At 45.2% G+C, this 15,230-nt stretch overlaps 1 protein-coding gene across 1 annotated transcript; it reads right to left on the bottom strand.

The window, feature by feature from the left end:
- Window positions 1–657: 657 nt before the first annotated feature.
- On the bottom strand, window positions 658–14,054 carry FAM210B (family with sequence similarity 210 member B). The gene is made up of 3 exons (XM_083744712.1): window positions 13,472–14,054; window positions 1,875–2,050; window positions 658–1,053 (listed from the first exon to the last, which is right to left on the bottom strand). Exons 1-3 carry the CDS (start codon window positions 13,892–13,894, stop codon window positions 837–839), a joined length of 816 nt encoding a protein of 271 aa, XP_083600838.1. The 5' UTR covers window positions 13,895–14,054; the 3' UTR covers window positions 658–836.
- Window positions 14,055–15,230: the final 1,176 nt, after the last annotated feature.

The raw sequence follows: 15,230 nt of genomic DNA on the forward strand, positions 1-15,230 counted from the left end.
GAGCACGGGGGAGCGCGCAACCATACGTGTGCACAAACGCTATTTCCGGTGCTGCTCTAGCCCGGTAGTGTGTCCCTGCGGGCTGCATAAACGAGTCCCTCAGGCCTTATCTGGCCCCCAGACCGTGGTTTGGTGACCCGTCTTAAATTTTCCATCTTTGCATGTGTGTGCGCACACACACATGTGCATATATACACACATTTGTGGATTAAAACCCACTTTGTTAGAAGTATACCATCTCCCATTTGCATTTATGTGTGAATGCATATGTGTTTATATGCATATGTATACATGCACCCACAAATGGATATGTCATGCATTTAATGAGATGAGGTTTTAGTCCACAAAGCTTATACCAGAAAGCTTATACAGATATCTGTATATGGAGAGGAACCAAAGTTCAACTGTATCAGCATATGCTTTTCTTGCAGAAGGTTTTAAGATCAACCCCTGGCAACTCCAGTTAAAAGCAGCTAGAAAGTGAGGTAAAAGACTACTGTCTTAGAGGCACTGCTGGTCCAAACAGACAATACTGGGCAATGGTCTAAGTTACTATAATAAGGCAGTTTCCTATCTTCCTAGAAGTACCCATATAATTGTTATCAGAACATCTGCCCCTCTGGGCTGGCACAGGACTTGAGGAAGAAACATAGTTAATCAGTATTTGTGAAGTAGTTTATCAGGAAAAAACACTTCCCCTCCCTCCACCACGAATATACAATGCAAAGGTGGTATTACAGGAATCTGCACAGGCACCACCAGGGTGCAGCAATTTAAAAACATTTTATATTTTATATTAACTGAGGTGGCAGCCTGGTTTTCCTCCAGTGATTTAATCATGGATTTGGAGTCGGAGGTTTGAAGAAACCTATCTTCCGAAAATATCGCACAAGTAATGGCACAGAGACTAAGGTGATGCTGATGCGGACTGGAGCAAACAGTTTGTGGATAGCGTAGGCCAAAACAAAAGTACTCGTCCCAGCGGCCAACTTGGATTGCACAAGAGCGTCATCAAATCCCAACTTGGAGAGGATGGCAGTCATGTCCACTCCACTAAAAGGGGGTGAAAACAAACCACAACTTAGCTTAGTAACATTACAAAAACAAGCATGGATTTTCCAAAGTGTTATATTTTTCGCTACTGCAAGCTTTCATGATGGGCATCACTTTAGATCAGGGATGGGCAGACTTCAGATGTGTCATATCAACTCCAAGGTCCATCAGTTGGAGTCACTACAAAGTGGTGGCTTAGGAGCTGGACCCAATTTGTATTCAAAATACAATTTTATACCTGAGTTGCTTCTCTTCACATACAAGTTGGCCAGTACAACTATTACAAAGACCTGATCAAAGTAATACTTTACAGGTGAGGAAAGTGTAAAGGGGCTGATCAACAAATCTACCTCTTAAGGAGGCTTAGATGGCTTTAAAAATGACAACTATATGGAGATTCTCTGCATGGGGGAGGGGAATCGATGGGTATGCATAATATCCAAAAAGCAGTGGGTTATAGCCAATGCAGGTCTTACTTAGAGTAGACCCACTGAAAATGAGCATAACTAACTTAGGTTCATTAATTTAAGTGGTTCCACTCTGGGTAAAGGTTAGCTGGACACAGCCTAGTGTCTCTTGAATGTCAAACGCTGGGGACAAACTACAAGAAATGGGCATCTTAATTCCATGCTAAAAAACTTCTACAGGGATCTCGCTGGCTGTTGTTGGAAACCAACAAGCTGGACTGGATGGATCTCTCTTTGATCCAGCAAATCAATTTTTATATCCAACAGCCATAAATATTTATCCCATGTTATATGTGACATTGTATCAAGTCCTCGCCACACCAAACCCAATTGCAAATAGTATGGAAAACATACCTTGACACGGCTAGATAGAACATTCCTAGAGACATCAAAGAAATCCCAACATGGAATACAACTCCCACAGCTCCATATTCCTTAAAAACTTTCTTCAGCTGCTGGGATTTGTTAGGTTTCTTCCCATTCTCCTGGCTAGGATCTGCATGGTCGTTTCCTGCAGTTTCACTGGTCTCCTATGTATAGTGGGGGGAATGGGTGCTCATTAAAATATGTTTCTAGAGTGATTGAGCATTTTACTAAAAATAAAAGTGCAAAGTTTAGTTCATAGAGTGCTCTGTTCAAATGCTACAATATAGTCTGTGTGCACCATAGTTTTCCTATTTCTTAACCTGCATCGTTCATATGTATTATATTGTATTTTTATGCTGTGAACCACCCTGGGATCTGCGGATGAAGGGCAGTATACAAATTTTAAAAATTACAACGGTGATGCTCATCATGCCTATTCAGTGCTTGGAATGAACTACGTCAGTTGAACAAAATTCATTGCACTACGTCTGAAAGTAGTTCCCACAATTACCAGGTGAATTAATCTGGGAGGTAGAACATGGAATGATTTCTAGTTCATCTTCACAGCCCCCCAAAGGAGGCCCAGACTCTTTCTTTTAAACTGAGAAAAAGAAAGGGAAAGAAAGCTAAGTCACTTGGACAAAGTTAGAAAGCAAAGTGTGGAGACAATGTTCTAAGACTTATCAGGCAGATATGGAGCTATTGTTGCTTCTAAGGATGCTTAGTCAATTAATATGGCTAAGCAATTAGAAGGAAGGAAAAAGAGGCTTTTCCTGTATCTTCCTCGCTGAAAATATTTGCTCTCTTCCAAAAGGAGTATCTTGTAGGAAGAACTACAACAACAAAGAAAATGTTGCATTGTGCCTTTAACAGCTGTGTGGCTGCCACAAATTACAAATACAGTGGTACCTCAGGTTAAGTACTTAATTCGTTCTGGAGGTCCATACTTACCTTATTTTTCGCCCTATAGGACACACTTTTCCCCCTCCAAAAATGAAGGGGAAATCTGTGTGCGTCCTATGGGGTGAATGCAGGCTTTCGCTGAAGCGTGGAGAGCGAGAGGGATCGGTGCGCACCGACCCCTCTCGCTCTCCAGGCTTCAGGAAGCTATCAGCAAGCCTGGGGAGCCCGGGGGATAGCAGCCTGCTTGCCCGAAGCGCGGGGCGCGCTGAAGCAGAGCGCCCCGCGCTTCGGGCAGATATCCACAGCGGGGGGGGGGGGGATAATTCCCCCCTTTATTCCCCCCCCAAAAAAACTAGGTGCGTCCTATGGGCCGGTGCGTCCTATAGGGCGAAAAATACGGTAACCTGAAACTGTTCTTAACCTGAAGCACCAGCTTAGCTAATGGGGCCTCCTGCTGCCGCCACGCCACCAGAGCACAATTTCTGTTCTCATCCTGAAACAAAGTTCTTAACCTGAAGCACTATTTCTGGGTTAGCGGAGCCTGTAACCTGAAGCGTATGTAACCACTGTAAGGTAAACCTAGTATGGAAATACATTTATGGGGAAAACTTCACCTGTTGACATTCTGTCTGTCAGACACTTTACTATTTATGTGTGCTCCCTGGCTTCTATTTGGAGCCTATATTTCAGCTTGTAACATTCTGAACACTCTTTTTGTTTTGCCAAGGATAAACTTTTTATGAACTTGAACTAAATTATTTTGTAAAAGGACAAACGAACTAGTACCTTTTTGGACGGGATAAAGTTGAACTAGTTTCATTTTTTCAATGGAACTTTTCAAGCAATGTTTATACGACATCTGATTTCAAACAATGTGTATAATAAGATGCTATAAGTTACTGATAGCTTGCTGCTTCAGAACAACCACCCTCTTATCCCAGTGAAGGGTACCTACTGCAGAGTACTACACACATTTGTTGATGCTCAAAAGATACTATAATGTTCTTTGAAAAATAGTCATAACTAGGTACTACATTGTATTTTGATGTGAACATGCAATAGTGTAGCTGTTCAGTCTTCTTAATGCTGCAAAACTGATGGTCATTCCCATACTGCAACTGGGAACATGAAGCTGAGAGATGGTGACACACTTCTAATGAGAGAAAGAAATTATTGTGGATAAAGTATATAGAGAATTGGCCCAGACTCACTGTGTGTTCTTCAACAATTCACCCTCTTTCAGTTCTAATAACTGGTCTATAAAATGCATGACTTTTTTACAGGGGTGTTGTAAAACACCCACAAGAATACGGCGACAGACCACCATTTGGAAGAAAAGAGCACATTCTTCACATACATTTCTGAACTATACAACCCAGCAAGATGAACCAATGGCCTGACATTTTTGCCTATGCTTCCAAGGCCACAGAATGTGTGCTTTGCAAAAAGAAGGTCCAACTCTTCAATTAAAAGGATCTTAAGTAGCAACACTGGGAAAGACCTCTGTCCAAACTTTGGAAGGCCTCTGTACACAAACAGAGTACAGAGCCTTTTAAAAGACCCTTGTTCTATGTACCTGACTCTGTAAGGCAACTCGATCACAAACTGAAAACCACAGTATTTCTACGTCTTCAACTTCCTACTTTTACAAGTGAGAAGCACATGGGTCATATTTCAGAGAGACTCCAGTGGCACAATGGGTCAGTCAGTGCATCTGGCTGTTAATCAGAAGGGTGGTGGTTTGAGCCCCCATCCGCAGGACAGCTATGGGCAGGATTCCTGCATTTGCAGGGGTTGGACTTGATGACCACAGGGGTCCCTTCCAACGCTGCAATTCAATTATTCTAAGCTACAGAATCTGAATCTATGTTGATTATGGCATAGTAACATTCAGTTCATGCTTCAGCTGGCTCTGCTGACATGTGCAAATCCTAGGAGTACTGTACTGCTGCAGGCAAGCAGAAAGCTATTTAGAGACTTGAAATAATTCATTCCGGTATAAAGACCAGCATTTTCAACTCCTGTTATGTTGTGCAGTATGCACGTTTGCAACAAAATACTGAAAACTCAGGAAAGGGACCACTGGGGAATTGCTGGCAATTGCTTGCTGACAATATGCTTTGCTAGGCTGGTGAAACGACTGTGACTAATAAAAGCAGATCTGGGAGAACAAATTCCAGAGGCGAAGCTCTGTTAGTACTGGAGTGAAAACAACAAAGGCTGTGGCACCTCAGAGGCTTAACATTTACCGTAAATCAGTTACAAATCTGTGAGCCTTAAAATGGCGCTACAGGTTCAGTGGGTTTGTTTGTTTTGCTGGAAGAACAGGTTTGGAACTCCCAGATTCCAGGAGGACTTGAGCAAATTCCCAAGGCGGCCCTGCCTCTCCACTGCATAAGCAATTTGCGGGGAGGAGAAGTGGAGCCGAGAGAACAAATCCTGCCCCCTTTTTAATGGGAGAGAAGGTGGTGGAAATATGGGAAGAAACAATTCACTGGGAGCCAGGAAAAAAAGGAAATGTAGTAAACCTCGCGCCTAGAGTGGATCATTCCCACACCCTCCCAAATGGTGCAGGGAAAGAGATTATTTTGAATAGACAGAAGAGGGCTCCTTTTAAAAGGCTGACAAGGGGATTGTTTTTGTGACCCAGCTGGGACTCCAGGGACCACACCACCTCTGGGTTATGTACAGCATTCTAGGGGCTTCTGACAGTTCACCCTACAGGTCCACAGCACACTAAACAGAGGGTCCTGGATCACGGTGGCCTGGTCCTCATGTCCCAGGCTGTCAAATACACGAAGAGCAAAATAAAATCGAAACACTTCTACCTTAAAACAGCAAGACATAAACGATCCCATACAAACTGAATTTTCCTGAAACGAACTGGTGACATGTGCCAGGAAGGCCTCTAGGCCAGAGTGCAGAGGCATAGCTTTGGCACGATGAAACTGAAGAGAGCTGATGGACCTCCAGTGGCAGAGAGTTCCAAAGGGAGGGTGCCACAACTGAGAAGGCTCTCCGCCCTCACTATATGATAGCACCCTAAGAAGGTTCCCCTCTGACGATCTCAGTGGTCAAGCTAGAACATACTGGAGAGGCACTTTTTGAAGTATTTTGGGATAGATGAGGGGTGGGAAAATCTTTTTTTTTTTTCCAGACAGAGGCCACATTTCAAACTGGTCCAAATGCCAGTGGTGGGTGAGACCAGAGGCAAAAGTGGTACAGTAACCAGCTTCTACACACACCTCTGTCTTCCATCCAGACAATCAAGAAGCATTATCAGAATTCAAGGACACTTTCCAGCCAGGAAAAAAAACCCTCTGGAAAGGTATGAAATAGGGTTGATGGAGTGTCTGGTTGAGGAGGGGATGCAGCTTGGGGAGCCAAGGGCCAGATAGAGGGTTGCATTTGACCCCACCGCAGCCCAGCCTTGAGGTTCCCTATCCCTCTACTAGATTGACCAATGGCCTGACTCATAGATTCATAGAGTTGGATCATCTGGTCCAACCCCTTGCAATGCAGGTCTCAGGAGTGTGTGCAGGAGCCAGGCCTTGTGACCAACAGGACTTTGCAGGACTGGGGCCTTCCTAAGTTTGTTCTGAAGAGGCAAGGCGCAGCCTCACAGGTGTGGCCAATTGGTAACTCACAGTACCTGGTGGCAAGAGCCGGGAAGGGATATAAGGTCAGCATATCCCTTCGGCTCTTTGCCACAGCAACATGTTTCCTGCCTTGCTGCGTTTGGCTTCTTGCTTCCTGATCCTTGAACCTCAGCTTCTTGACTACCTGCTTCTTGGTCCTCGGACCCTTGACTTTGTGACTCCGTGCTTCCTGACCCTCAGACCCTTGGCTTCTTAACTCCCGGCTCTCTGACCCTCGGACTCTTGGCTTCCTGACTCCTGGCTTCTGGACCCCTGCTCCTGCTCCCACCCCGCCATCTTGCCCCCGGTCCTGACGTCCCCTGCTGGGACTTCGATTGCCCATGAACCAGACTGTGGCAGCAGGAATATGCAGCTGTCCCTTACGGGGATCAAACCTGCAACCTTGGTGTTATCGGCACCACACTCTAGCTGAATTTAAGGCAGCTTCCTATCTTCTGAGGCACTTGGTGAACATCTTTGGTGAGCTCCTGCGCTACGTTCAGCTTGGTGGATAACTTGCAAGGCGACAACAGGGTTGTGTGGGCAGGCCGGGCTCCCTCCTCCCTTTCACTTCTGAGCACCCTAGCTTTTTATGCTTTTGGTCAGCAACAAAACCCTAGCCAAGAGAACTGGAGAAAGGCTAACTTGTTTTGATTTGGAATAGTAATTAAAAAACAAAATACAAAAGGAAACAGCACACACAAACAAAGGAGACAGGGATAGTCTGCAGACGCTTAAAACAGTCACGAGGAGAGGCATGAAGCAACAGAAAATGCTTTTCCATTTGACAGTGAGACTGGCTGTGGCTGCGCCCGACTGGGACACAATTTGGCTTTTGCTCAACAGAGAGCTAAGCTTGAAGAAAATCAATACAATGTTGTGCATTTTGTTTTGGGAGCTTTGTTCTGTGTGTGCTTGTTGGCTGCTGTTTGGATAACCGGCAGGCAGGCCAGAGGGAGGAAGCCAGAAGAAAGAGCTCTTACTTCACCCTCTCCTCATATTATCTCCCCAAACCATGCCTCGTCTTTTTGGTAGGCATTTTGCAACTCCCTGGGCGTGTACAGATTACATTTCTCTTGCTGCTGAGGTCACCTTTGAATGAAGGATAACAGGCAACACTAGCTCAATGGCTACTCGTTATGATAGCTACGCTCCATCTCCATTGTTGGAGGCAGTACAATCATAGAATTATAGAGTTGGAAGGGACCCAAGGGTCATCTAGTCCAACCCCCTGCCATGCAGGAATCTCAGCTAAAGCATCTGTGACAGATGGCCATTCAATCTCTGCTTAAAAACCTCCAAGGAAGTAGAGTCCACAACCTTCCAAGGGAGTCCATTCCACTGTCGAACAGCTATTACTGTCGGAAAGTTCTTTGTGATGTTTAGTCGGAATCTCCTTTCTTGCAACTTGAAGCCATGGGTTCGAGTCCACAGCTGGAGGAAACAAGCTTGCTCCATCTTTGAATATGCCTCTGACTACCAGTTGCTGAGAAGTGGGGAAAGTCCTGTGGCCCTCAAGTCCTGTTTGTGGGCATCCCATAGACACCTGTGGTTGGTCTGGCCACTGTGAGAACAAGAACACAGGAAGTTGCCTCAGACCAAGACAGACCATTTGGTCCTTGTAGCTTAGTACTGTCTTCAGTGACCGGCAGCAAGTCTCCAGAACTATTCCCAGCCTTTGAGTGTGAACTCTTTTTTTGTATTGGATCAGACTGTTATTATTAATGTTTGATGTTTCATTACATTTATTATTAATGTTTGATGTTTTTATATGTTTTTATATGTGTCGGGAGCCACCTAGCCAGATGGGCAGGGTATAAATAAATAAAGAAAATTAATAATAATAATAATAAATGTGAGAGCTTCTGCATGAAAAGCAGATGCTTCCAGTGAGCTACAACCCTGTCCCAGGATCCTGGACTAGACAGATCTTAGGTCTGATCCAGAAGGACTTTTCTTATGGTTCCGTGTGTGGATTTCTGGCAAACTGGATTTCAGAGCCTCTTTTTCAAAATGAGCTGTTGCTCTCCCTTTCACTACCTTCAGTCCTTTGTTAGCTCCTGCCGTGTCCACCTAACCCAAAATGCAAACCCGCCATGCCCACATCTATTTTTCGTATATCCTTTTGGCACATTGAACTTGCTAGACGATACCTAGAAGATACACCCTCCTGAAAGTGCTGTGATCTCTGCTGCCTACCCTGCAAGCTAATCTTAATAGGTCGATCAACTGAAGCTTTTGATTTAATTGGTAGAAGCCAGTTTTACATGGCGGAGATGAGAATGAAAAACAGGTTGATTTAATAGGAGGGTATTTTGGTGTGTTGCCGTAACTTGTAATGAAAAAAAAAAAAGGGAAATATCAAGTTCACTCAAACAATGCTTGGCAACTTTTGTGTATTATATCGAAAAAAATTGTAATATGTATATTCCTTTAAAAGAAAGAAAATTAATCAACGAATAGCAGAATCCCATATACAGATGAGTCCCATTCAGTTTAATGGGCTTACTTGGTATAGGGTAGCAGCCTAGACTGATCTTTCTTCGTTGGCACCTCTAAAGTGTTATGTTTTGTTTTGGGGCAAGGGGCTGGCTTAAAAATGTGATGTTGAGCAAAAGGCTTACGATACCCCAAAAAATTAAATGTGAATTTGAACGGGAGAATTTTTCTTCTTCCGCAAAAATCCCCCCTGCTCCCCCCCAAAATATGCCATTTGACACTTTGCTAATCTCATGTTGTCCCCTAAAAACACTTCCATGGTAATATTAGAAAATGTTAAGAGAGGCAAAGGCCATACAATGGGTGCAAATGAAGTGTTTCAACCCAACCAAGAAAAGGGCATATGGATAAAAGCCTGGAAGCCTGTAGGTGGTCTAAAAAAATAGGGAGAGAAAGGAACTTTTGTCAAGGACCTGAAGTGATGGGAACTGGCAGCGATTCAGCTCCCCATCACTATGCGACTCTTCTTCCAACACTTCTGCTCAAAACGGTATCAAGTGCCTCCAGCTGAAAAAAGCAGGCCAGCAATTTAAGAGGGACAATGAGCCTTACAGCTCCTTTTGATTTCTGTCAATAATGAACACAAGGGCTAGGGTCATCAGCTCTAGAAAAATACATATATCATGCCAGGCAAGTTTCCAAGGATCGTTAAGCGCAGCTCTAGAAAAGGAAGTTCGATTGCAACATTTAAACTGCGCAAAACAAATATAAACAAATGCATCAGAAAATGAATTAAGAAATATCCTCAAAAAGGATACTGCAGGGTTGGAAAAGGTTCTGAGAAGGGCAACCAAAATGAAAAAAGGGGATGGAACGACTCCCCAATGAAAAAAGGGTTAGTTTAGAGCAGGGTTTCCCAAACTTGGGTATCCCGCTGTTTTTGGACTACAACTCCCATCATCCCTAGCTGTCAGGAATGATGGGAACTGTAGTCTAGAAACAGCTGGAGACCCAAGTTTGGGAAACCCTGGTTTAGAAGTTTATAAAATTATACATGGCATGGAGAAAATGGATAGATACCTCCCCCCCCCCCCCGCTTTTCCCAAAATGCTAGAACTGAACGGACATTCAATGAAGCGGAATTTGGGAAGATTCGTGCCACATAAAAGAAAACACTTAATTCCTGCAGCTCATAATAAAACTATGGAACTTGCTCCCAGAGGTAGCAGTCTGATGGCCACCAACTTGGATGTTTTTAACAGAGGACTGAACATGGAGGAAAAGCTACTAGTCCTGTTAACGGTGTTCTGCCTCTACTGTTGGAGGCAGTATGTTTCTGAATACCAGTTGCTGAGAATCACAGGTGTCCAAAGTGCTGTTGCATCCATGTCCAGCTTCCAGGCTTCCCACAGGTATCTGGTCAGCCCCTGTGAGAAAAGGATGCTGTGCTAGGTGAGATTATTTTTGAAAATAAGGCCACTGCTATCCAGAAATCATCAGCTGGCAGCTTGTCCCTGCCACTCAAATGCAAAACAGTGCTACCCAGATTCTGCCTAGTCGGCTTCATGCGCATATAGTGGCATCAGGGAGAGAAAACGTTGACATACTGCCACACACACACACACACACACACACACATGCGCTTCACACACAACTAATCTGAGAAATAAATTTTGTATGAAGTTAAAATAAGATCATTCTTTTTTGCACAACTGACCTAATGTCAACACGTGCGATAACTTACAGCAGATGTCTCTACAACTCTCTGTCCCTGGGTTTAATTCAGTGCAGAATACTTTTTGCTAAACAAGGCTGAGAATTGGTGACTGACTCAAGATCACTCAGTGAACTTATAGCTGAGTGTGGATTTGAACCCTGGCCTCCCAGGCCATTCAGCTCTCACTATGCCATGCTAAAATTTTGGAAGGTGTGATAGATTGGAAGGTGTGATATGATTAACACTGCAAATCTAGAAAAACCTCAAGTCACATCAAAATCAGTGGGAGCTACAACACAGTCGAGACCATATAACACCGGTCCTGAAAGAGCTTCATTGGCTGCCAGTACGTTTCCGAGCACAATTCAAAGTGTTGGTGCTGACCTTTAAAGCCCTAAATGGACTCGGCCCAGTATACCTGAAGGAGCGTCTCCACCCCCATCGTTCAGCCCGGACACTGAGGTCCAGCTCCGAGGGCCTTTTTGCGGTTCCCTCACTGTGAGAAGTGAGGTTACAGGGAACAAGGCCGAGGGCCTTCTCGGTAGTGGCACCCGCCCTGTGGAATACCCTCCCATTAGATGTCAAGGAAATAAACAACTATCTGACTTTTAGAAGACATCTGAAGGCAGCCCTGTTTAGGGAAGTATTTAATGTTTGATGTTTTATTGTGTTTTTAATATTCTGTTGGGAGCTGCCCAGAGTGGCTGGGGAGGTCCAGCCAGATGGGTGGGGTATAAGTAATATTATTCTTATTCTTATGTCTTATCCTACCATACACGCATAATGCTGGTGCTGAGGGACTCAGCACTTGGTAGCTACCAAGTCAAAGTACCAATAAAAGGTAATGATTCCTGGATGACCAAATAGGGTGAAGGGTGAGTGATGACCCTCCTCCTCCCTAGATGAACCACAATCCCCAAATTCGCCCCCCCCTTTTTTAAAGTAAGTGTCTAACATTGCAAAACCTCTCTTAAAAAAAATCCTGTAGACGTCCATGTAATGATTCAGGATTAATGAAGCCAGTGCTCAATGACATAATTTTACATGGCACCTGGCCATTGTTATTTAACATTTAGCAACAATGGTTTCCAGATGCTGTACAGAAGCAGAGCAACAGGGTGAAAGGAAGCAGCTGAACAATAAGAAAAGGACAGGCATATAGGCAACAGAGAGGCACAGAGCACAGAAGCCCTAACCATTTAGGACTGAGATATCTTCCCTTCCTCTCATACAACTGGAGAAATCTCTTTTCTGCTCCCATGACCTTCAGAAGTTCAATTATTAGTAGTGGCACTCAGGCTTTGGGCCTCCCCACCCCACAATATCTACTTTGCCTCATCAATGGCATTTTGTCACCATGCAAAAACAATTTCGTTTCACCAGCTCTTCAGCTGGATATTGTTTTCAGGTATCACCACCATCAAATTTGTATTTTGATGCTGCCACCACAGCCTTGCTTGATCCATTTTTTTAAAAAGTGCATCATACGCTGTTTTTAACATGTTAGTTGAAAGCCTTTGCTCTGCAATGGGGTGGCAGGAGATATACAAGTAATAACATTAATATGCAAGTAATACAGATGGTTCTGATGGATATGAAGAAATAACAGAGCTAGTACACCAGAGAGCAGTCACCAGGGTGAACTGTCAACACAAGTCAAAGTTTTGCTATTAAGCACCTGGCCTGCTGCAAGCCTCAGTCTCTCTCATGCCCTAAGGAATGTTGTGCAATAGGCCTGTGCAATGCCTGGACTTCCTGATGTTGCTACACTCCAACTCCCATCAGCCCCAGCCAGAAGGGGCAATGGCCGGGGACCATGGGAGTAGCAGTCTGAATGTCCACAGACCGCCCACCCACAGACTGGGTTAACAATATATGCAGTACTTCTATGTAGATTCTTAGTGCCTTTATGAATCAGAGGGCAGGCCTACATTTCCCAGCCACCAAATCCGGCAACAGTACTGCAAATATTATTATCGTCATCATTATTAATTAAATGCACACAGGGCCTGATTTAGGTTTGATGAGGCCCTAAGCCACTGAAGGTAATGGGGCCCTTTATATGTCCAGCTGTCTTTTGTCAACAACAAATTGTCGCTGGTTTTTAGTGTTGAATATATATTATATGGTAATTTATGAACCTAATAGGTATCTACAGCCATTTGCACATAACAAAATATGTATTTCGTCAAAGTAATTGTTGATAAGTCCATGCAGAATGCAAAGTCCATGCAGAATATAGGCGCCCTATATATAGAAATGAGCAAACCAGTGATATTTTAGGAAGCAGGCAGAGCCCATTACTTACATCATAGGAGCCTACACAACACAAAACACTGTTGCTATATGTTGGTTTTATTGTATGTTTTTTATCTTATATTTTGGAAACGTACATCCAGTTTTTTTCCTTCAGTTTTTTGGGCCCCCCCCCCAAGAGTGGGGCCCTAAGCTATAGCTTGTTTATCTTATACGTAAATCTGGCACTGAATATAGCCCTTCATTCAAAGATCACAAGGCATAAAAATACAAAATGAAAAGGCAGAATACTTAACGTCAAACAAAACCAATAACCCACTCTCACAAGCACATTTAAAAGGCCAGAGGGCCTGGTTATAGAGGCGCCTAAATATATGTAGTGAAGGTTCCGGGTGAGAGCATTCACTGGGGAGAGCATTCCACAAATGGGGAGCCACCGCAGAAAAGGCCCTGCAGAGAGAGGCGTGCCTAGGCCTTAAACCAGGCCTCTGCTGGTCTTGGATCCTAGGAAAGGACACTCTGCCCATGCTCAGTGGAACTCTTGGTCACATTTGCGGAGGATTCTATTGAAGTGCGGGTTCTCCCGCGTTTTAACCACCCACAGCGCTCGAGGTGGCTGCAGACTCACCCACCTTCCTGGACCCGAGGCCGCCGCCGCTGCCTCTTCCGCCGCCCCCGACCGCATGCAGGGTGATCTCGGAGAGCAGCTGGCGGGGGCCGCCCGCCTCCCCTTCTGCCTGTGGCAGAGGATATGGCAGCAGCAGCAGCGACGGGTCGCCCTCTCTTCCGTGGCGCAGATCAGCCCCGGCGGCCGGGATCCAGAAGCGCCCGGGGCTTGGTGGCTGCTGCTGCAGCAGGAGCAGCAGCGCTTCCCGCAGGAGCCTCCTGTGCGTCCTGCGCGGCGCCCGCTTCTCGACTCCCGGGCTGGGCTGCACCTGGCCGATCGGGAGACTGCTGGTTCCCGCTTCCCCGGAGGCGGCGCTCCTGCTGCAGACCTGCAGCAGCCCGCCGGGGCAGAGCGCGTGCAGAGCGCACGGCCGGCCTAGCCGGAGCATGGCCGCGGAGGGGCTGCGCCGGCTTCCCACGGCTGGCAGCCCAAGCGGCCGACAGATCCCGGCGAAGGGAGGCGGCTGATCAGGCCCGGAGAGAGCGCGCAAAACAGCCACCCACCGCCTTGCCAGGCACCCTCCTCCTTAAAGGGACAGCGCCCCGCCTGTCCTGGGCAGGGCAAGGGAGCCTGATTACATACAGCAGCTGTACCGCTCAAGGCTTGCGCCTTCTTCCTCCCAAACTTTCCGCAGGGAGCGCTTGCAAATCGCCGGGGGTCTCTGTCGGGGGAGGCGGGGAACCAATGAATCTCTCCCCCCCCCCACCACCTTTTGGTAGCAATTGCGATGCGCTGCCCTAATTCGCTGCACGATTTCCCCATGCATTTCCAAACGCTTCTTTCGGTTCTTAATAATACTGCATTTTATCGTGTTTTACCATAAAACTCTGCGCGGTGAATTGAAAGAAGCGATTAAAAATGTAATTTAAAAAATCAGTTTTTAGTGCAATAGGTGCATCATCTCCAGTCTTCGACCACAAATCCGCAGAGTAGCTGCTCTAGTTAAGCTATCTCTGGCAGGGAATGGCTTAATAATTAATTAATTAATTCCCTGCCTTTTTCTGTTTAAAACATACAAATAATTACAATAAAATAGCTGTACAATAGTATCAAAAGTATCCAAAATAGTATTCAAAGCTGATAAGAAGCACTCATAGTCATCAAGGCTGCTTCTAGTGTTTCAGAGGGAGTGCAGTAGAGTAGAATAATTCACTTATCCTTCAAAATGAAGGTCATACATCAGGGTGACCAAAGCTGATTTAGCCCCAAAGCTAGGCTGGAACCCAGATTGGAATGGGCCTAGATAATCCATATCCCCCCAAAAGGCTTGCAGTTGTGCCCCCATGACCATCTCCCTTGCTCAAAAAGGGGGTGTTGTTGCTGGGCTAAAACCAGCTCCTGCCTGGATTTTTTCAAGTGTGTTTTCAGGAGGTACCTAAAATAGATTGCCTTGTGGGTCATGGAGCGAAGGAGAAAAGGGTATTCCAAAATACAGGAGCAACCAGAAAATACAAGCGACTCCCTTACAGTAATCTGAACATGGAGGTCTACAAATGGCACAGGTGCAAAGCTTATTCACTTGTTCCCATTTGTCTTGTGATGGATGCCATGAGTGGATCAGTGGAAATGGGATCAGTTTACAACAAAACTATTGCTCTTTTCCTTTTCGTTGTTTGAAAAGATTCCCATTACTAAATAAGCAAAATTGTTTGGTGCATTGTTAAAAAATGCAGATATGGGAATTACAAGTAAGAGAGGGCAGAGGGGGCCTTTGTAAACTTTGA

Source organism: Podarcis gaigeae (assembly GCF_964106915.1).
Source record: "Podarcis gaigeae genome assembly, chromosome: 6".
Lineage (NCBI taxonomy): Eukaryota > Metazoa > Chordata > Lepidosauria > Squamata > Lacertidae > Podarcis > Podarcis gaigeae.

Coding starts and splice junctions, on each gene's coding strand:
- FAM210B (XM_083744712.1), bottom strand. CDS start 13,894: ATGCTCCGGCTAGGCCGGCCGTGCGCTCTGCACGCGCTCTGCCCCGGC. Junction 2,051..13,471: donor GCGGCCTCGGGTCCAGGAAG/GTGGGTGAGTCT, acceptor CACTATACATAG/GAGACCAGTGAAACTGCAGG. Junction 1,054..1,874: donor TTCTATCTAGCCGTGTCAAG/GTATGTTTTCCA, acceptor ACCCCCTTTTAG/TGGAGTGGACATGACTGCCA.